Source organism: Chelmon rostratus, chromosome 15 (genome assembly GCF_017976325.1).
Source record: "Chelmon rostratus isolate fCheRos1 chromosome 15, fCheRos1.pri, whole genome shotgun sequence".
Taxonomy (NCBI): domain Eukaryota; kingdom Metazoa; phylum Chordata; class Actinopteri; order Chaetodontiformes; family Chaetodontidae; genus Chelmon; species Chelmon rostratus.
The window spans coordinates 14050389-14073314 of record NC_055672.1 but is presented as its reverse complement, the minus strand read 5'-3'; the positions used below and the strand labels follow the sequence as shown (position 1 = coordinate 14073314).

The window sequence follows — 22926 nt, the reverse complement described above, 5'->3', positions numbered from 1 at the left end:
AAATGTCCCAGTTGAAGGAATCAAACAGACAACAGTCCTTAACCTTAGCTCTAGTAATGTAAAAGACATTAGAAGCTATACTTGCGCATGGGTGACTCATAGAACCTAAGCGCTGTCAGTGAAAGATCTCATTCCTCCTGAAGTGAGAATAATCTCACATAGACAGCAGGTTACAGCTCCAAATGTGACACTGTGAACACACTTCAGAAAACACAGAAAACTGTGTGTATCTGTTAATCTGGTGTCTCTCTCTCTCTCTCTCTAACTCTCTCTCTCTCTCTCTCTCTCTCTCTCTCTCTAACTCTCTCTCTCTAACTAAAAGGAGCTGTAATCATGATTGTCACGCAATTCTGTCAACATGTTCCTGATTGCTCATTTAGAAAGGACAAACAGGATGTCGGTGTGGAGCAATCACCTAAACAGCAGAACCTGGTGAAGGTTAACTGTGACAATATTGCATCTACACACTTTTATGATGCTCTAGGCTATTTTGAAAGATATGCACACCCCTTCTGATATGACAAAAATGTTCTGGGTATATTTACCATGTATAAATCCTCATCTTATGCAGATGGCAACAGTAATGATCGTGTACACTTATATAACAGTGGAATCCTCCTAAAAGCAAATCCAAATAACACACATCTCCAGTTGTGTGTCTTCAGTGGTCTTCAGTATCATAAGTTGTAGCCCTCTAAAACCATGCATTTCCATTTCCATTTCCATTCATTTCTTAAAAACTTAAAGCAAATGGCACTAATTTGAGGGAAGATGGTGTATACACCAGCATCACTGGTTTAAGTCTGTGTCCATTCACAAGCAACTTCATAACTTCTTAGCAGTGAAATGCTGTGTGGTAGCCAAAAAGTAGCCTGTTTGTGTCCAGCAGCAGCAGCCAGGATTTCTGTCAAGTACATTACAGGTTAACTCTGACCCCTACACCAAACACAAACAAACACACACACAGAGGGAGAGAGAGACACACAAAGACAAAAAAGTAATGATACAATTATCTGATCCAAAGTTTCGATAGTCGATTTTATCATTTTTGTCATTCATCAATCCAAAATTTTCTGTTTCCAGCTTCTCCATTATGTGCTTTTGCACCTTTCTTTTGTTTATACCATTGAACTACTATTTCCACATATTTTAAAGACTAAACATTTATTAAATTAATAAGTTCATTGAAAATCATTAGCTGCAGCCATAATTGAGAGGCACGATGGAGAACAGTGGGAACTTTCCTGCAAATTTACCTAATTGTTGCAATTCATGCCAATTAATAGAGCTCACCTCTGCTGACCTTATTTTTGCAGACTTGATAAGAATAAAGATTTTTTTCCCTGTGGAAACATATCTGCTTGGAAATGTGAGCAGAAAATGACACCCACTGTCTTACACCCACACTGACATACGTCTGGCTCATTTCCTCTCTAACACCTGCTGGCCAGTGCTTATCTCCCTCACCTCCTCCTCTTGTCTGTGTTTTAAATGCATTTCTTCTTCTGAGACGCAGACATCAGCAAGTGACGGTCCTTATCAGCAGAGTATTCCTCTCAACTCCTGGAAGATTAATTTGGATTTATTCTTTGGCGGCAGCATATTTGACTTACATAACCGCTGAACTGGATTTGATCAGCATTGCCTGTTAGATCCCGGCAAATCCTACAGATGGGTCCTCCATGTCAAGGCAAAGGCATTTGTTTAAATGCTGCCTGCATCAGTATGTGTATATAATAAGAGTCAGTTCACAAATGGGCGTTTTTGTTCCACTGTATGTGTGTGCTTCATGGCTGACATTGCAGCATGTTTCATTTCATGCAAACATGTATGACAGTGGAACTGTAGTGTTTTTAAAGGGCTGTGATGTGAGCAGGCAGGCTGTTTGTGTAATGTAGAGGCCAGCCAACTCCACCTGACAGCGTTTGTGAGTCAGTAAAAATTGCTTGGAAGGAAGGGTTGGCAGAGAAATCCACAAAGCAGAGATGGAAATGTGGAGAACATGGAGAGCTGCAAAGTGGAGAGGAGGTGGTGTGGGGACAGAGCAAGAGGAGAGAAGGGAAGGGGTGTGCTGTTATGTAAAACAGCAAACCTCATGCTGACCCTAACAGCCGGCAGTGCAGGGACGTAGTGATGTAACCTACACAGACCCTCTGGCATACATCTCATGCTTTCTCTAGCTCACACATATACAGTGTGAGGTATGTTGACCCTTCAACTCAGTGTTTGTATTTGTAGTTTGCCTACTCCAATACGTTTAACATTTCTAGCCTGTATTGATGTATCTGAGTGTGTGTCGTGTCATGGCAGGTGGTTGCATGTGGTGTGCTACCTCAGTGTGCTGCTGTGCTGTAATGTAAAGTATTACTTATTACCAATCACTACAACCTAAAGAGAGGCTGCTTTTAGTTTGAGAAGCGTATCATGACCGAGTAGGGTTCGGATAGACTCTTGTCCAATTTCATATTTCTGCTCCATTTTTTTTCTTGTGTAAAAAATAAGTAAATAAAAGTAATTAAAATGTTTGTGTTTTTAGGACTACATTGATGCCCACCCTGAGACTATTGTCCTGGACCCTCTTCCAGCCATCCGGACTCTGCTGGACCGCTGCAAGTCCTACCAGCTCATCCACAGGATAGAGAGCTGTATGCAAGGTAGGGTGTTTCATGTAATTTGGTGACACTTGTGCACAGCAGTCTTCCACTGACTGTCTTAGTGCTGTGTTAGACCAGTATCCCCTGTAAAAGAGAGAAGTTTCAATTTTGCAACTATTGCTAGCTTGCAGTTAGTGAATTGCAGAGGGGAAGTATTAGCCGTACTGTTACAGAGAGGTAATGTTTGGTTGGAAGTTTGACACACAAATTCAGACTGTTGACCAATGACCTGTGCTGATTTCTGAGGGAACAAAGAGAACTAAAAAATCCAAAATTGAGGAAGCTACAATATTAGCTGTATCACACCATCCAGTTTTCTATACTGCCTCATAGAATAGATTCTGTGTATACTGTCAGCTGTGACACAAGGGTGGATAGTACAGATACATTACATTAAAATAATTGTTTTAATGTCTTCAGTACGTCACCATACTTTCAGCAGCACTTATTTTAGAAGACATGCAAATTGACCAAACCTATGATGTACACATATCTAAAACTAATGCAGTCCAATACAGCAGTCGTACAATAAATTGTCCCTTTATGAAGTTTATCATGTTCAGTTTTTGCTGAAACTGTTATCGAGAGGTGTTGATTCAGTTCTACAGTTATGGTACTGGTGAATTATACTGTGTAATATTCTGGGAAGTGCCTCTGATGCTTCGCCCACCCCATTTATTTTAACAAGGCAAGACTAAATATTAAAAACACCACTCGGTGTGATGCAGTACAGTCAGCAGCACAGCAAACTGTAGCCTCCAAAACCTTGAAACAATCTCTAAAACATTGTCAACAAAACATAAATAGACCCCATTAGTTTGAGCTAGTTGAACCTGATAAACGGGCAACTGAGTGTATTTTGCAATGTCAACAACAGCATGTCATGGGTTAAATTCAGTAAACACAATGGTGCCTCTGTTCTTCTTCCAGTCGTCAATATTATATAAAAGCAGATGTTGTCTAAAATAATAAAGGAACTGTTGATTCCATGAACACTGCCTTTGTGTGTTGAACTTTCTGGACCGAGCTGTGATAACTGCAGGTTGTCTGTCTTTCCTCTTCACTTCCAGAGGGGACACATGGACAACATATGACGGCACTGTCGCGCCTCGCTTGAATTATGTTACGCGATGCTTCCGAACAGATGTTTAATTTTTGCCGGTAGAGCTCTGTGCTGATATCATAATTCGTCTTCTTCCTTTCACGCGACAAAAGCACCTCTCCATTTCCTCCCGCCTGAACCCAGTATGAACTTAGATATGTGTGTTTCTTGCTGAAGGGCCAGAACTTGCCTTCGAGTCGGTGCAGCAACACCTTCCTCTGCCGTTGAGCTCATAAACGAATCAGCAGGCACTTTCTTTTGGCTGGAGGCAGAGAAATGCAATGACGACAGGAGCACATTCCCTGCCCACACACACTGTAAACACACCTGTGACTCATCCACATTTCCTTTACCCCCATACATGGCAGGGAACGTAAACCTTTTTAAGTATTACTTCAACAAGGATCTATGACTCTAAGGGGCCGCAGTGTGGTGTCAGAGCAGCACATCAGAGGCGTTTCAGCATGTCGGCAGTGTCATGAGTTTCTTAAAATAGAACCACAAGAAGACGTCTTTTTATCCAAACAGAAATGATGGCTGTTACGTAAGAATGAGTATAAGCTGCATCACTCACTTACTGTGTGTATTTGGTTTGAAGAGGCAGATAGCTCACTGGCTGCATTTATAGGAAGCTTTTGTTTTTTTTTTCACCACCCTGCTTCCATTAATGCAAGTGGTGCTCTCTGATCACGCTTGCATACCAAACCTCCCTGACAATTGTGGCTGGTTTAGACACAAGCACTGAGTGTAAGCCATTATAATCCTACACCACACCTCTGTGATTGTAGAAAAAAAAACATGTGACTGAGGACGAATGTACTCTGTTTTAGGGAAAAAAAGAGAGACTGGGAGAACTGGGTGAAGGTTGGAGTAAAGTGGAGGATAGTGTGAGAGTGTGGAAAGTGTACCTTGCTTTCTTAGGCACAGCCACTTCCTCCTCCTTATCAGCAGAGACCATGGAGTCCTGGAGCAGCTGCCAAGGCAACCCAGTGCTAAAAGGCCATAGAGAGGCTGCCATGCTTCAGTCTGTATGACTCAGAATAGTACTCAATAGGAGGAAGCACTTGAGGTGCGCTTGTGCTTTCTCTGGAAAACCTTATTTTATCACTCGAGTGGTCACTCATGTTAAATGTTAAACGGCCCCAGTCACAGTACATTTAACTGTTCTGCTCTGAATTGTTTAAATTCATGTTAACGTAAGTACAAGAAGTAGCTCATCTTAATGTTATGTTTGATAGAAAATAGCCAGACAAGAGCCACACGAGCGCTAATGGATCAGCGTCACTGATTCATAGTTCTTGGAACTTTGCCGCTGCGCTGTTGTCCAGCTTGGTTTTGTGTTTCCTATGTGATTCAGAGCAAGGTAACTGTTTATGTTACTTAGTGGAATCCACTGGTTTCTGTGTGTGCTTTAGTTGTGATATCTTGTACTGTTTTTATAGACAGAAACCGTCGTCAAGTCAACTACCCTATAAAACGAAAGCCTCTCTCAGTGTTTTAAGCTTATTCCTCTCAAGCTCACGATAACAGAATTTTCCCTGAATGCAAGCGGATTCCTCAGGATCAAACTGAAACCTTCCACAATTTGTTTGTATTTTAATCCAACTGTCTTGAGATCCCTGTGCTAATATTAATCCACGCTTCTGCAAGGACCAACACAACAAGTGTCCTGTTTATGCAAGTGATCAATATTTAATCATAGTTGCAGCATGAGAAAGACACATTAAGACCTAAACGCATGTCCAAGTCCAATGAGCCAAGTGGGCAGACAGGATTGCTCCGACTTAAGCATAAGATCAGGTTTATAATGCTTTGTCACAATCCTTGAATGATGAATATTTAATCGAAGTTTTCTTATCAAAATAAATGACTCATAATAGTAATTGGAATGTAAGCCTCTTAGGGTAATGCCGATATTGAGAAAGGCATTGCTTTCAGGATGTAACCGTGTGTGGAGAACAATTTTAAATATTGAAAATCCTGCTGCTTTGCCTCGGGGGTGGGGGTGCAGAAAGAGCAGTGAGAGAGGATGCTGGGGTTTCTAGGAAACAAGCTCTAAATAGCAACAGGAGTTCAGCCTTTCACCTAAACAGCACTCCACTATATGAAGCTTAATGAAAGGGAAGATATGACCTGAATCTTAGGTGTATTTCTTCTCCTCTCCATTGTCAGACACTCCAGACATTGCCTGTAAGTTTATTTATTTGCATGCGTGAAGGTGATGTGGCCAGAGGAAATGCAGCGGATGTCCAGATGAGATAAAAGAGGAGAAACAAAGAAAGCAGTGTAACTGGATAACGACATTTAAAAAGCATCTCATCGCAGAGTCCCATAAACGTGGACCTCGGCTCCTCCAGGTCTGCTGCGATCATGCAGTGTTTAGACATAGCCAGAGATTGATCCTCCCCACCCTCCCCTCCACCCCCTCATCCCTAAAGCGTCAACTAGAGCCAAGCATGCACGCTATTACAAACTTGGCCACACTCTCTTATCCACCATTCCCTGGTCCCTTTATTATAAATCCTTGACTTGGAGCTTGAAATGTTCCGTTTGACAAGGTTTAGGTCTTTTGATGGCTTTTTGTTTGACAAAATTTAACGCCATAAGTCTTTGGGAACACAGTGATGCAATGGGGTTATTTCCCTACTGGACTGTTTTCTGAAAGACATTATGCTGCTATTCCTGTCCCGGTAAACTAACAGCAGTATGGCGAGCTTGGCTGTAGCCAGTACACAGATGAATGATGGGTAACCCTTCAGGCTTCCCGCTCTCAAAAGTGACTGGTTGCAGAGCCAACGCTGGAGTAGCTCCAGCTGCACAGGGAAAGGTTATCGAGCACAGAACAAGTTTCTGCTTGTGAGAGAGAAAAGCAGTATTCTGTCATGTAACAGGGGATCATAGAAACCATTGAACTATGCTTGATTTGTTTTGGCCTCCTGCAGATGTATCCCTTTTTTAAGTAAGCATAGAAGTGTTCCTATTAGGAAATTAGTTTTGCACATAGTGGTCAAAGCACATGTTCAGCTGCAGTTCTTAACCTGGAGGGCACATGAACAAGGCGGATACTGAAAGGATTTTTCCAGGTTATTATGTCTTAGTTCTTACTTACGTAGCTATGGTCATCACTTATATCAGATGAGATTACGCTGTACTCACCAAAGACATTGATGAGATATTAAAACATGTTGCAACAAGGTCAGGCGATCAGTCAGACAAGCCACAGTTTAACCAGATTATCCAGACCACTTCTTTTAGAAAACTGTGTGTGCTTCGCGATGGCCAAGTTGGACCTGGATACTGATTTTTAAATGCCGATGTACATACAGAATAAAAAAAAAATAGAAACAATACATACACAAATGTAGAGCAAAGTGAGGTGCAAATTACAATATATGGTGCAACACATAAATTAAACTATAGGCTGCCAATTACTATTCTGTAACCATGGTTTTTGTTTAAAACCTGTATGATCACCTGACTGCTCGTGTGTATTGTCCTGTTGGAATGTCGCCACATTCCCCAGTCTCAGCACTTCACAAGTACAGTGCAAGGCTGTAACAATGCTAAAACTATTGTCATTATCCACTGATATGCCTGTTATTTTCTTGATTGTTTTTTTGTAAAAGATGAAGTGAAAAATGCTCATTATAATTTCCCAGAACCCAGAGTCACGTCCTCAGATTGCTTATTTTGTCTGACCAACAGTCCAAAACTCAAAGACAACCAAAAATGTAAGAATAGCCAAAAGATATTCAATTTAGTATCATAGAGAAATTGGTAAATAGTCTTATACTTTGCTTTAAAATGATTTTAACCACGAGTCCATTATCAAAATAGCTGCCATTTAATTTTCTGTCAATGAATCAACTCCAGTACAATATTATTATTGCCAACAGGAATGATGATGTCTCCCTAGTCACTACACCGTCGTGCGGCAACATTACAGTAACAGGATCCTTAACATTGTATTACTGTATGTGCTGGTGCTGCTTTATCACCTCCCACAGCAGCAGCTGTCACTGATTTTCCTGGAACCTGCTTCACAGCTTAATGTCAGATTCTGTGATAACTTTTAGGCTTTGGAAAAAAAAAATTCAGTGTGGAGGTTTTCCAAAAGTTATTGTGTGTATCTGAACTATCTGGCTGCTGTGGGAGCTGTAGATGTCTGTGGGGCCCAGTGTGCACCCAGAGTTCAGCACTCAGCACTGGAGTAAATGTAGGCAAATGAGATTCTCCTGACCTCAGCACTAGCAGGAGCAGGGAGCCCTGCCACTGCTGAGGCCCACAGCACACAAAGGCCGGCGTGTTTCTATTGTGTTTTTGTCATTAGCAATTTGCCAGCTCTTGGTTTGGCCCCCTCACTGATTTCCTGTGGTGATATTTCCAACCAGCTGCCTTATCACCCCCACATTACCAACTGTAGAGGGGAAATTGCAGAAGGCAGGACATTAATATAGACGCGTCCTGAGCCGTGATACGGTGAAGTATCTGCAGGATGTTTGTTATTTTCAAACATGATGTGATGTAAGAACATGGTGTAGAAATAGGCTGAAAGTTTTTACTGGCCTCGGCTATGTTTAACAAAGGTATGGCTGAGTTTTGGTTGTGCAATAGTGCATGTTTTGTTTGCTAATGAGCTACTTGTCATGCCTGTCAGTCAGATGATGTGTCTGATCACTCTGTTATCTTCTCTGCTGGTTTGACTTGTCTGTATTTCCTCATGAGATTGTGTCTTCCTGTATTTCAGCATTTTCCTGTGCGTGTGTGTGTGTGTTTTTTGGGAGGAGCAGAAGGGCCTGGCAGCTTTCTGCTTTATTTATTTGGACAGAAGTCATTTGTCCCCCTGGGCCTCAGATGGCCTCTGCTGTGTTTGTTGTCTAAACCTGTCACAAGGATGAAATCTAAACATATAAATACATGGCCAAATCCAGTTAAATAAGGTGTGTCTATATATGTGAGAGACTCATCTGCGTCCCATGTCGGAACAGGTCTTGAGCATTTTTGCTCACGCTACAGTAGAATGTGCTGCTGCCCTTCATGTTTTTTCCTAAGTAGGCTATGGATGTCAGGAAGAATAGCTTGGAGTGCTGCTATTTCAGGAAAAAAACAAGGAATATAAATCACTTTCCAGTAGAGCTGTTCACCAGGGAGCAGAGACTGACAATAAATCTGTTTTTTGAGTGTTACACCAAAACTGTTTCAAATCAGAAATTGCACCTTTTGTACATGGATCATTGTACAGATTGTGGTCCACTGGGTCCACAAATGTAGCTGGTAGCATATCATATGTGAACTGATAAAAATGTGTTTCAAGGGTATAAATTTAACCTGAAATGATTATTTGATTGATAGAAAATAGACTGACGACAATCCTTTTCTATATTTTATATCATTAGAAATTAATTACTTTTGGGTTTTAGACAAAAAGCAATTTGACGATTTTACCTTAGGCTCATGGACCTTGTTCGACTTTTCTATATACCAGACAATCAATCAATTAATTTTAACATTAATCAACAGTATTTCATGAAAATAATCACTAGTTGCAGTTCTAGTGTATTTCTCATTCTAGATGCCTACACCAGTGAAAGTATCTGTATTCTCCATCATTATTTCTGTTGAACTGAAACTTTTCACGACCTTTTAAGAGTCTTTTCTCTCCAACTCTCAACTCTGCCAATTCCCTCCATGTTCTTTTACATCTCTTTTCATCAGATGAGAGGATTTGCTCTCCTCCATTCATGGTCCTAAACACAGACTGCAGCCCAGATGTGCTGGAGCAGATCAAGAGGCAAGGACTCACATTCCCCTTCAGTAAGTATTTTTATTCTGCTGTCCTCCAGATATTGAGGACTATACTCCACATACATTATTTAGACCTAATATTGTACTGTTGAAATGCGAGACAGGTAGTGAATACACAGTGTCAGAAAAGGTCGTAGCGTGACAAGTGTTGTTCCCTGCTGAAATGTCACTAATTCTTTTCAGTATTGTACTAAGATGACCTTGCTAAATTCTGTTTGTACTCGCCTTTGTTTCATCCTCAGTTTGCAAAACACGGGTGGCTCATGGAACCAACTCCCACGAGGTAAAAGGCCGCAGGGAACAAGGGTCACTCACACCCTCCACAGTTTACTTACAGCACTTCATTCCTCCGCACTCACTGCATTAAGGCAGGACTTACCAAGACCTCTGTCTCAAAGTGCCTGTTGGTTTAAATAGTTTCAAGTTTAGGTGTGTCACTGTGCTGCATGTCCTCCTGTCCCCAGATGGCCATTATCTTCAGTGAAGAGGACCTGAATGACGTGAAGCCTCCTTGTGTGATTCAGAGCTTCATCAGCCATAATGCAGTGCTCTACAAGGTGTTTGTGGTGGGAGACTCCTACACTGTGGTGGAAAGACCTTCTCTGAAGAACTTCCCTGCTGGACAAGCAGGTGAGGAGACAGACACACTAGGCAAGTCCAAGGGCTGCCAACAGCCATGCTGGCCAGACTGTACAAGTTGAACAGCTTCTCCAAATTAGCCAATAAAAAATCTCATAAAATGGCTTTATGGTGCTGGGATTGGACCTGTTCACCCTTTCAAGGGAATGCAATTGAGTTTTGCCCTGTTGGTACATGCTGTTGAAAATAAACAAGAGGAGCAGCGTTTTTCTCCATAACCATGTCAGAGGCCTTCCCGGCGATGCAGCCTTGAGTACAGGGTTGTCCCCTGACACAAGCGACTCCAATATTTGCATGCAATACAGTCGAAGCCCTCATGCAAACCAGGTCTCACCGTCAGTGCGGCAGTCTGCTTTGTGTAGCAGAGAGAACCGTTGCTTTCAGCCTGGAATGCTGAGTGGTGCAGCGGGAAAACACAGCCCTTGTCAAACACATAAAGCAACATACCACAGCGTTACATCTGCACATCATTTCGATCGCTGCACTCTGCAGCCTGGTGCTGGCCGTTGTGTTCTGTATCCAGTAAGTGGTGGGGATAGGCTGGATGGAAGGGTGAGGTATGAGGATAGAGAGAGGTAGGGGTTAGTGATTGGAAAGAACTTAAAAATAACAGTGTGAGAGATGGTCTCTCCCATCCAGCCTTCCCTCTCATGCTGCCGCCGCTGGTGTTTGTTCATCCAGTCTGGGAATGAACAACCCCTGCAGCACTTCATTACCACGACCCTTGACAAGCCGAGGGACATATTTATTTGGACGTTGATGGAATTCATTCTTTCCCTCCTCTCCCCACCACTCTTCCCTCACTCTAACACTCTCTAATGTTAATCACTGCAATGGTAACAAAGAGAAAAGAGGCAATAAATTTAGCAGTTCATCCCATCTCATTTATCGCTGCTTCCACTGGAGGAAACAGTGAACTCTCAACATGACGTGGTTATGACTTAGAGGGTTAATGTTTAAAGAGTTCAGGCCAGGGTGGTTTAGATTTAGCTTTCTGTTTCTTTACACCATGTGTCGAAACCAACAAATAAAGACATTAATTCAGTAAAGCTCCAGTTGCCTCTTTGCACTGTGTAAGCAGTTGAGCTCTGCTGCCACCTAGTGTCTTTGATGAGGAACATAGATAGATAGATGGATACTTTATTTATCCCAAGCTGGGAAATTGCAGTGCAGCAGCAGCATTACACAAAGTGAAAATAAGACTATAAAGAACAAACTATACATAATAAAAATATAAAAATAGCGAGCAGTAAAAAGATAAATGGATGATTGCACTGGGAAAGTCAACCTCACCTTTTTCCTCTGTTTCCTTTTCAGACAGGAAAGCGATTTTTTTCAACAGCCACAATGTTTCCAAACCAGAGTCGTCCTCAGACCTGACCACGGTACGTCCCAAACGCCACCCGCTGCTGTCCCATGTGACGCATGAGATTTTGTTGCTAATGTACTTGTTTTATGTTTATGTCAGAGAGAGAACGTAGAGGGAGTGTCTCAGCCACCTAGCGATGATGTCATCAGAGAGTTGTCCAGGTCATTGCGGCAGGCGCTGGGCGTGTCCCTGTTTGGCATCGACGTCATCATCAACAACCAAACGGGCCAGCATGCCGTCATTGACATCAATGCATTCCCTGGTAGGTGCAGCGCCCCATCCACAGTGGTGGCTTATATTTTATTTGGTCATCTTGTGTGTTTAATCTGCACATTAAGCAGGTTAATAAGCTTCACAGGCCTCTTTCCATGGTGACCTGGTTCTCACTTTCTGTTGTGTAAAAGCTGAGGGCTGCAGTGTTGTCATTCTTTTGTGTAACCAGTTCTATTGAACTAAAAGCCTCTCCTGTGTCACCTGAACTCTGTTTGAGAGCAAAACCTGCACCAGGTCTCAGTCACTGTGTTAAGGTGAAGTGCGGTCTTCTTCTGCTGACCACGTTTTCGGATTAAATCGACCCAAAAAGTTTGAGTTTGGGAGGATGTAGAATCAACTTAAGGCCTTTTAATCAATGTTAAAACTTTAATCACATCATGACTCTACCAGAATTTTCAGTTTTTTATCAGCGATACAGCAAACTTTTTGCCTGATATTGCACAAAGATGTATTTCTCCTCAGTTGTCTTTGAACTCACTACCAGCAGAGTAAGACAAATTACTTGCTCAGCCATTTTTCCACGCAACTGATCTTTCTGCTTAACTTTTTATTTCCCAAAACAAAAACACTGTAAATAACTAAATGAAATAAAAACCATAAAGTAAGTAAATACAATAAAAAAGTGATTAAACCGTGATTTTCAAGCTCTTTGGCTTGTGAGTCCTTTACAAAACAGATGTTAGTCATTTCTCTGTTAAATTTCTGAGGCTGTTCAAAGAGGTCAAATTATAAGTATTTCACAAAAAACAGGATAAATAAATTCCAATAAACAGGAATAGATGTATAGTTCTAGCAACCGCTGTAAATCTGGAATCTCCCTGTGTTCTCAGGTTATGAGGGCGTCCCTGAGTTTTTCAATGACCTCCTGAACCACATCACCAGCGTGCTCCAGAGCCACAACCCTGACTTCGCCCCCTCCAGCGAGCAGCCCAAAGGCCTGCCGGTGAGCTCCACGGTACCGAACGCCACCCCGCCGGCCCCCGGCTGCTGCGGCATGCTGGGGAAAGAGGCGAGCGGCAGCCCCTGGATCGTAGAGGGCGACGGAGGGCTGAAGGGCCCACGTCAGAGACTGGGCTGCAACTCGGCCATGTCCCCTAACTTCCAGCAGCACTGTGTCTCCACAATAGCCACCAAGGCTTCCTCCCAGTGACTAATCCCCTGCCCCCACTCCGTTTGACCCCTGAACAAAAAACGGATGACAATGGTGACAATAATAATGAATAATAATCATAATAATTATGATGTTAATGATGATAATATATCTAATCAAAAAACAAGCCTTTTCCTATATAGTTATTGAAAACGATGATGATTGGGTGTAAGCTTTTTTCTCTTTGCCTTTTTGTATTTTTCGTTTTGTCTAATGAGACTTAACAGTACTGTAATGTGAACTTTTGGGAACTTTTGCCTAATAGCTGATTTTATTTTTCTCTTGTGTGAGTTCTCTCTAATGAAAGTGTAATGGGAATGGCCGAGTCAGGACTGGAGGAAGATGTGCCGCTAGATGTGCAATGTATGATTTGTTGTTTCTAACTCACACACACACACACACACACACACACACACAAACACACAAACACAGGTACGGTTACATTGTGCCAGTGACGTGTGTTTGTATTCTGGTCAATACCACTGACTCCTCTGCACAGAATGATGGGGAGGAAAGGTGGCTGGACATTTGAACACTACTCCACAGATCCCGGGCTGCTATGTGACTGTGGCCAACCGACGGCAGAGGACATAACCAGTCTGAACATGAATGACAAAGATCGTTGTAGGTTTCGTTAGTTTGAACAAAGATGTAAGCTGTTTACTTTTCCGAGTGCCATCAAATTTACTTCAAGAGTAGGAAGGACGCCGGCAGAAAATACATCATCTTCAAAGAGAAGAAAGTAGATCTCCATAACATGTGACCAAGTTTTGTTTTTTGAAATGATTGCTGTTGCACCAATGTTTCTCGGTGTTTGAGTGTTTTAATGTGTGTCAGACGCCGGATGTTAGGCGTTCAACAAACGAGCCGCGTCCTTGTTTGAGTCCGAGTTTGAGTCGCTCCAGTGCAGGAAGACGAGGATCACATTCCTTTTTGTGTTTGTGGATGTTTCCAGAGAATTCCATGATATTTCTTTTTTTTCCAGAATTCCAGGGGGGAGGGGTCGTGTGAGATTTTCTCATCACTTTATGTAATCTCCTTAAACAGACTCTCCACATGTCTTCAGTGCTTGTATCTGTAACATGAGCAAACTACTCTCCTGAGGCCGACTCGACCGATCAACAGACTCTGGGCTGCTGTGTAGCTTGTCACTTTTCAGCGAGTTGTTAATCAGAAAATCAATAATCCCACTGAAATGATGGTAAAATGTGTGTTTGAATACCCATGATTGGGTATTAATTAATTTGGTACCATTAAATGACAACAGATCTCGATAACTGAGAAATTTGTTAAACTTCGACAACTCTCATCTGATTTTATTTTTCTCGAACAGCCAACTTCGGTGGAAAAACCCGTCAGTCCAGTCGATTCATTCGCTTCAAGCTTAAATTCTCTGTCGTCTGTTCCAGCTGCTGTATTTGTGTCACATGTTGAAATCATTTGGAGGGGAAGTGGGGGAGACGGTCCAGCTCTTGTTCCCAGTGTTCACTGTGAGATTTTTTTACTCCAATTTTGTTAATATCTTTGTCCTGATATCTACTAAGAGCAACTTTATTTTATTGAGATTTTATGGGGGAAAAATGTTTTATATAAATGAAACGAGAGCTTGGGATGTTTTTGAACAAACAGTGGGTATTTACTAGAGGTATAGTAAAATGCTGGGTCTGGTTGTACAGGTGGTGTCAAAGGGACAAATGAGCTTGTGGTTGATGCTGTGGTCTCCCTCTAGCATCTAGTGGGAAGAAGTGCCAACCTGCAGCACATCCCAATTACTGCATTCCTCTGAGCCTGCTTCTCTTGTCCCAGAGAGCTCCTCCTAGCTGTTTTATTTCCTCCATCAGTATCCGAGGGAACTGACTGTCCTCTCGTTCGCCCTGTGATCGTAAATAATAGTGTCAGCGCAGCCATCTCACCAGCATCTCTCTGGGACAAAAGAATACCAATTACATTCTGAACATTTCACTAGACGCATCAAATTGGGAGGATATTTCCACAACACAGTTAGCATCCTGTTTTAATCTCCTAAATTTTAAGTGTCGTGAAGCAACAATAAACTCAAAGGTATCGCAGCAGGTTTAGGGGAATCTTTCACATTCTTTTTTCCCCTTGATTCCTCATCCAGAAATGAGGGCAAAGTTGAGGGCGTGTCCGTTTAGACTCGTATCTGTGTACACCACTATATTGTGTGTCCTATGTTTTGCTCCTTATCGTGCTTCTAAATGGAAAATAAATGGTTACTCCTAAACTTGGTCATTTCTGCAACCCAGACAGTGTCATCATGCTCCCAGCTTCCACCTGAATGTTTACCTCCTGTGTGTCTTGTACAGTACGTGTATATATGCCTAGGCTTACATCCGTACAGTATGTTGTTTTGTATCAGTTCTGTAATTGGGAGGAATCCACAATTTTGTGACCTTTTTTTAATTAAATGGCCAAAACAAGAGGGTGAAATAAACGTGCGAAAACTTATTTGGCTGCTGTCAATTTAGCTTTTCTTCTAATTGATCATTTGTGGGTAAATACTGTCCTTGTCTGTTGTTTTATGGAGATTATCTTTGAATATAGTAACCTGATATTCACCCATAACTTGTAACAATGAGACTACAAGCTAAAATGTTTAATTATGCTCAATCCATTCAGTTCATCTCTTGTAATGAGTTTCAATATGTAACTGCAATATGAGTTTCAATGATATTTTGCAGGTAGAGCAGCTTCCTTGATGTAGTTATGAATTTTGTATTCGTGAAACCGAAGGTAGCTCTAAATACTTTAATTTCTTTCTACAAAAATTCCTTCATGAATATATATCAAGTTCAAAGAGAAGACTGCAAAACAGCTGTGCAGCATTTCTCCACCCAGCCTCCAGATGTTTATTGCCTCAGCATTTATGAATCGCACATTTCATAGTATTGGAGATGCAGTTAAAAAAAAAAAAGAAAGACAGACATCATGACACAAACATTTTCTACAAGGCCAACTGAGAATCTATACAAAACGGTCACTTATTAAAATATATCTTTTCATAATCTTAGTCTTCTGTACATGTAAAAAAAAAACAACACAAAGATATATTTACAAGAATCCCAGACAAAAGACGGCATAAAGGTTCTTAATTCTACTTTCTGTTTCCTGCCAGCGATGTTTTTTTAAACACAACGTGTTAATGAAGTTGTAGCTGATGTGCTGTCGGGTTGGCCAACAGCCCCAGGATGGTGGAGAGACAGTGCAGCTTCTCCTTGACGTGTTCTGGCAACTTCTCGTTCTCTTTATACCTGTGAAGACAAGACGACAGACGTCAGTGAGAGCGGCTGGTGCTGTCTCGTCTACAGTTCAGCAAACACATGAAATAACAAAAGTGCTAAACAGCACATTTCGAAACATGTTTCGTACTTGGTGATCCTCCCCTCTGGAGACGTGTAGGTGATGCAGGAAACTCCTGCCTGAACCACCAGCTGAGAGCCGTCGTTGAACTGCACCCACACCTCTCCGCTCGTTAGCTACAGATACAGAAAACAGATTCAATCTTTTCATCACAAAGACAATTCCTGTGCTGACTGCAGAATATTAGGTGAAGTTATCTATCAGTTACCTGGGACGCCCATCCAACGTTTGGCACAAAAATCGACTTCACCACTTTTCCCGTGCTTTGTACCAGGTCCTGTCGCACTGGGGAGCTTTTTTTATTCAGGCTGGCTGTGGTGAAGTCAGACCCATCATAGGAGATCATCTGGAAATAATATTTAAAAAAGACAAATCTCATTATGTAGTCCAGCTGTTGAAGCCCTCGAGCCACCTGTTCGTACATCCTGCTGCGTAACGCTGTGAGATACTCACTGAAGGAGTGATTTGTGGAGGTTGAGGAGGCGAAGCTGTATCAGGAGGCACCGGGTGGGAGGGCAGGGACGACGAGCACAGGGAGTCTGGGTTGACGGGTCTCCTAGGAGGGGTAATGGACACAAAACTGACATTAGCCACACAAGGCAAGGACAACAATAAAACCAGGAACACAGGAATAGCAGCTCCTCTCACCTGCCAATAGTTATCGGGAAGAAAGGCATGTTCTTGGTGCTGCGCTGCTCCTCGGCTGTGATGGCGGCCTCCAGGGACAGACACATGCTGTGGCCCTCGTCCGACAGCTCCACATACAGCCTGCTCTCCGGGCTCAGGCCGCTCAGCCCCACCTCGCCCTTCACCGTGTACGACTTCCCACTCTTCTCCACCACTCGCACCAGCTCTGACGTCTTGTGGGTCTTTGCTCCTACACAACCAGAGTGTTTATGAGGTATTATACATTAACTGACAACAGAAAAGGGGTCAGTGCAGCTTCTCCTTCAGTGGGATCACATGTTTCCACTTCTGACTCACCATCATAAAAGCAAGCCTCCAGGTCTGCATTGGGAGAGTTCTCCATCAGCATGACCTTTGCATACTTGGTGAAGAGGGTCACTTTTGGAGTCTTGGATTTCACAAGCTGCACAAATTTGGAGGCATATTGGTACTTCTTCCAGTATTTTTCTGTGACAAAAAATGGATTGATCAACATACAATTTCTAATCTTATATACAGTGAACTGATGTTACTGGGTGCGATGCAGCAGTCAGAATACCTGGAAGGTCGTCATAGCTACAAATGAGAATATCTTCTGGAGGAGCAGGAGGACAGTCCAGGACAGGAAAACCCTTTCCACCATTAGGCTGGTAAATTGTCACCTACAACAGATGAGAATAATAAGCTTGATATTATATTACAGCACCAGCCTTATGTCATATTCTGTTGTTATACTATCCCCTAGCAGTCACACATGGGAGATACTTCAGAGTGCAACAGAGTGAGCTCACCATCGAACCATCACAGGAAATCCGAAGGACTTCTTTGACCCTTTCTTGACCACCGTGACATTTTAATAACTCCATGTACACTTCACCTGTGTCCTGGATGCTCACCTGCAGGAAATACAAGAATAAGAAATTAGACGTCCACATTTACACAATGAGTGTCAACAAATAATCAAAAAAAAGATGAGCACTATCTTACAACAGCATTTTTGGTCTTCTGTCTGATAGGCTTCAGTCTGGACGCGCACAGGGGAGGGACAATGTCTCTGAGCATTTTCTTCTCTTTATCCACACTGGGCTTTAACTGTCTGCCGTGAGGAGGCTGAAACTCTGCTCCGGGTATATTTTCCCTGTACGTGTTGGAGGGAAGGTTGTGGTGCATGTAATGCTGGTTGTGGTGGGGGTTCACACCTCTGTCCATGGGCTTGTCTGTCCAGGAATTGTGAACCCCTAAAGGTCCTCTGCTGCTGTGGAAGCTGCCGCTGCTGCTGTGAGTGCTGCTGTCTACGGGCCTGTGCCCGGAGGCTGAGAGAGAAAAGGAAATATTTGTAAAGATTTGCTTAAGCTGGGTGGTTTAAGTTGTGTTTAGAGAGCTTACACATCAATTTTTAAAGCCCTTAATTCATATTCAGTCTTACAAGGGTGGCTGAAGCTTATACTAGCCTCTAAATCTGAGGTTAAAAATTCAGTGAACTAACAGTTGCTCTGAGTAAGATCATAAACTGGGTGATAAAACTAAAGTGACAGTGCTGAAATCTATCATACACACAGATGATCAAAAAGTAGAAAACACCAACTTTACCCTCATTATTGAGCCAATTAGTAACTCCCTCCAGGTCTTGAAATTGCAGATTTGGAGGTTGTGCAGTCTGTGTGGATAACGAATAGCCAGAACTGAAACAGAAAGCGCAACATGTTAGTCTCATTAAATTTGTAAAAATAAATGCAAGATCATGAAAAGAGAGACTTTTTACTTTGCTGACTGTTTGACAGGAGGAGAGGGGAGCCTTCCCCGCTCTGACAATGCGTGCTGAGTGGAGGACATGGGGAAGACTGGTCGTCCTAAACTAGTCAGAGTTTCTTCTGAGTGGCATCTCCCCAGCTCAACGTGACTCGACCCCTGGCCTGATGCAGAGGAGCTGGAGCGATCTGAGGAGTGAGCTCTCCTCAGGTAGCGGGAATGAGGCTGCCCATTTTCTCCACCATGAAACCCCCTGCTCCTGCCCTCTCTGTGAAATCTGTCCGCTGGATGCTGCTGCTGCCACTGGTCTCCGTCCTCAAAACAGGCGCTGCTAGGTTGGTGTGGAAGACCGGGAATGGGTGCCATCCGATTGGGCAAGGCAGAGCCAATCATGTGCCTGGTTCTTCTCTGGAGGCGGCTGCTGCTGCTGGCTAAGGTGGAGGACGTGCAGGCAGTGGAGATGGTGGCAATGCCGCTGTCTATGGATCCCTCATCCCCCAGCCCCAGCTCCTTGGTCCTGACCAGCAGGCTCTGGGTCATAAATGGGTGGTCGAGCACCGCAGAGAGGCTGGGCCGCTGGGCAGGGTCCTTTTGCAGCAGCTGATGGATCAGGTCCTGAGCCTCTAGAGAAACATGGCTAGGCATCTCATATTCCCCAAGGACAACTTTAGACAGGGTGTGTTTGACTGTGTCCGTGTCAAACGGAGGGCGACCCATCAGGAAGGCGTAGAACATGCACCCCAGTGACCAAACATCTGACTCAAGACCATGAGCGCTGCGAGTGGCCACCTCCGGGGAGATGTAGTTGGGTGTCCCGCACATAGTGAAGTGCTTTTCATTCGGCAGTTTGAGCTGAGTGGCCAGGCCAAAGTCTGCTATCTTAATGTTCATGTTGCTGGTCAGCAAAAGGTTTGACAAGGTCAGATCTCGATGCAAGATGCCGTGGGTGTGTAAATACAGCATTCCTTTCACGATATGATGCATGAAATGTCTCGCTGTGGAACAAAAACAACATTTCTTTAAAAAGGCAGGCACAAAACAGAAACCTCACTACACCATTTACTGCAACATATTTCACATTTAATTCTCAGAGTGCCTGACCTTCATCCTCAGAGAAAGGCATCTTCCTCTCTTTAAGGTACCGACTCATCTCTCCATTGTGGCACATCTCCAACACCAGGTACACATAGTTGCTGTCCTCAAAGTAGTTGTACAGCTTAAATAAAGACATGATAAAACAGCATTTATTATCAGTTCAAAGGGAGAAGATGCAAAAATATGAGTGCAACAACATCCAGAATACATTTAACTGGACTGGAGTCTAAACTTGTTGTATTGCTGTGGTCCCAAAGCAGACTTTATGCAAAATAATAACCCACAGCACCCCGTCACATGAAATTAGTTGTATCCAGCCAACAGTACCTCAAGTATTGAAGGATGTTTCAAGCGGCACTGAATCTCCACCTCATTTGTCACACGCTGGACCATGCCGGCTTTTTGCATTGCTTTTTTGTCAATCTGCAGATGGGAACAACAGAGATAATTATACACCTGCCACTCACTGCGTCAACATGTAATGTGGTACAACGCTGCAGCACGGTGGCTGGGTCCGGTGGCTCACAGTCAATCTGTCACCCACAAAGACAGCGAACCACTCAGAGCTCATTTGTGGGGGGCTGAGGGACCACAAGAGGCCCCTGGGAGGCAGCTAAAGTCTAATAATCCAACAGTTCTAGTTTACACTTCAACTGTCAGTCGCTGGCAACAGCTTGAGGGTTGGTTAAGTGTCCACATTACAGGCAAAGCGTGCTATAATTATCTCTTAATACTAAGACGTTAACAGTTGGTGACAGATTCTTACCGTTTTGATAGCAACCTCCAGACCAGTCTTCACTGATTTTGCTCGGTACACACATGCAAAAGAGCCCTTACCCATGAGGGTGAGGACCTTAAAATCCTGCACAAGAAGAAAGGAAAATAAACAGTGAGTATCACAAATAATAAGCTGTATTTGCTGAGAAACAGAACTATGATTTCAGATTTTTAAACTGAATGACAGAAAGGATCTTTAAAAAGCCTCATAACCTCGATCCTGAGCTCCTGAGCAGAGGACAAACTTCTCTCCTCATCTCTGCTGGCTTGGCCGTCAGCAGAAATGTTTTGGAAGAAATGGTGAATAACTTGATCAAACATCGTCCCTCTAGCCTGCGACATGCTAGCAGACGGCAAGCCAACACGACAAGCCAGCATCTAACGACCTCACACAGGACAAATCCTTCCACAATAAACGTCAACTGTCAAACAAGCCACCAACACCTGACGCTGTCATATGGCCAACCAAAACCTTCAATTATCCCGGCTCTCTTCCCGCTAATGAGGACCACCTGAAGCCGTCTCCAAGCAGCACGTTGAGCCACCAAACAGACGCACAGACGAGACACAACACTGTTTGTCCCGGGGGACACAGGGTAAGGTTACACACCCGGGCACCGGGGCTGTATCATAATGCTAATAACACTGACAATACTGGCATAAATAATAATAATAACAACAACAACAATAATAATGAGCAAGTTTAATTCAAAAACGGCGACATCCGGGACATATGAAACAAGATTAAACGAAAAACCAGCTAATGCTAATGTTTTGGCCAGTTAAATGGCTCTCACTTAGTGCTAAATAAGCGGAGTTACACGTTTAATACGTTTCAGTTAAATGGATCAAACTGAATGTTTTTTAACACTTTGAGCGTTATTGTGTAGCGACACGAACCGTCCAACTCGCGGCTACTTTAACGTCAACATTATCTTTAGGTCGCCTGCCTGAGTTAGTTTGAAGTTAGCTTGTGGGCGTTAGCCGAACAAAAGAACTCACCTCGATTTTATCGCCGATCGAAACACTCATCGTGCCTGGTTTTCGCCTCGCAGATGCATGCGGGTGGGTAATAATATTCCTCTGTCGGCTGAGTGCATCGATAGTCGGTTACAGGAGTTCTTCGTGGGCAAATGAATATTGTTCTTGTGTTCCCCTCCAAAACTTTGCCATTTCTTCCATTTTGAAAATATCCGCCCGTTACTCCCATACACGTCACACGTCACGTCACATGACAACAACCGGTTTGTCACGCCCCCTTTAAGGGTCCCATGAAGAGTCGCTGGACTCCTAAACCTTTATTAAATTACTCATAAACGTGTTCTTAAAGGTAGAGTTTTATACCTGTCATCTTTAAAATCTTGTATATTTAACTTTTCTATGTAAAGCATATATTTATGTTGTATATGTATAAATATATTCATGCCTGTGCTTAGACATTAGTTTTTAATCTATTGACATACTACAGGCTTTGCATTCATTCTAGGGAGAAGTGTTCAAAATTAAATAAGTAAACAATTCATTATGAGAATTACTCAAAATATTTAAAATCACAAGGTGAAATAATCCAGTATATTTCTGAAACTGCTCCTTCTAATGAAATTTTATTTCATCTTGTGCAACAACTAATTATTTTGATTGTCAATTAATGTGGTGAATATTTTCTCGAATTATCAACTAATCATTTGGTCTATTAAAATGTACAAAAATAATCAGAAGTACTCCTGACAATTTCCCAGAGTCCAATGTGATGTGAAAGCGATGTGAAAAGTGGCATTATGACATAAAAGTCACTGGAAAAAATGACTTTGTTAAATGAAATGTGGGGAAAAATACGTAAAAGTACTGGAATTAAATAAAAATTATAATAATAAACTAATTGTTGTACAACCTGAATGAAATGACATTTTGTCTGCTAATAATCACATGAGGATTCTTATACTCACATCACATCTTTCTTATACATGTATTCCTTTTTTCAGGCCCCCACACACATTGAATCGAAAGCTTAATTGTACCATCTGAGGGTCAACAAATCCCACGCAGGTGTGTGTGTCTTTGCAGCCGCAGATCTTCAGTTCTTCTCTACAGATAAGTGTAATTTTTACATCCACATTTATTGTTTTGTATTTTATGAAACAGAATTTAAAAATTAGTCTATAAACTTCCACTCTTAATACAGTGTCCTGATCTCTTCCCAGGACTTCACTCAGACACAAGTACAGTATAGATTTGGCCAATTTCTTTCAGGTTCAGCTGTAGAAAA

The 22926-nt window shown here is 42.6% G+C and overlaps 2 protein-coding genes across 3 annotated transcripts in view; one reads left to right on the top strand and one right to left on the bottom strand.

Annotated features, from left to right (window-relative positions):
- The window catches only part of itpk1b (inositol-tetrakisphosphate 1-kinase b), a 29325-nt gene extending 13864 nt beyond the window's left edge, over window positions 1-15461 (top strand). For both annotated transcript variants that reach the window (XM_041953924.1, XM_041953923.1), the window contains exons 5-11: window positions 2537-2654; window positions 9472-9570; window positions 9804-9844; window positions 10026-10191; window positions 11518-11585; window positions 11669-11831; window positions 12673-15461. In XM_041953924.1, the coding sequence (XP_041809858.1) occupies window positions 2537-2654; window positions 9472-9570; window positions 9804-9844; window positions 10026-10191; window positions 11518-11585; window positions 11669-11831; window positions 12673-12992 (975 nt within the window). In that variant the 3' untranslated portion in view covers window positions 12993-15461. The remainder of the gene's footprint in view (window positions 1-2536; window positions 2655-9471; window positions 9571-9803; window positions 9845-10025; window positions 10192-11517; window positions 11586-11668; window positions 11832-12672) is intronic.
- Window positions 15462-15915: 454 nt separating this feature from the next.
- Window positions 15916-21843, bottom strand: plk4 (polo-like kinase 4 (Drosophila)). The gene is made up of 15 exons (XM_041953963.1): window positions 21663-21843; window positions 20650-20745; window positions 20211-20306; window positions 19890-20004; window positions 18802-19783; window positions 18630-18721; window positions 18027-18352; window positions 17831-17935; window positions 17599-17701; window positions 17358-17507; window positions 17022-17250; window positions 16827-16929; window positions 16582-16719; window positions 16383-16489; window positions 15916-16264 (listed from the first exon to the last, which is right to left on the bottom strand). The coding sequence occupies exons 1-15, from the start codon at window positions 21690-21692 to the stop codon at window positions 16153-16155; spliced, it is 2784 nt and encodes a 927-aa protein (XP_041809897.1). The 5' UTR covers window positions 21693-21843; the 3' UTR covers window positions 15916-16152.
- Between the last annotated feature and the right edge of the window lie 1083 nt (window positions 21844-22926).

Excerpts from the sequence above, each read along its gene's own strand:
- plk4 (XM_041953963.1), bottom strand. The coding sequence starts at position 21,692 with ATGAGTGTTTCGATCGGCGATAAAATCGAG. Across the intron at positions 18,722-18,801 it reads CCTGTCAAACAGTCAGCAAA|TTCTGGCTATTCGTTATCCA; the intron begins GTAAAAAGTCTC and ends TTTCTGTTTCAG. Across the intron at positions 17,702-17,830 it reads TTTCCTGTGATGGTTCGATG|GTGACAATTTACCAGCCTAA; the intron begins GTGAGCTCACTC and ends CATCTGTTGTAG.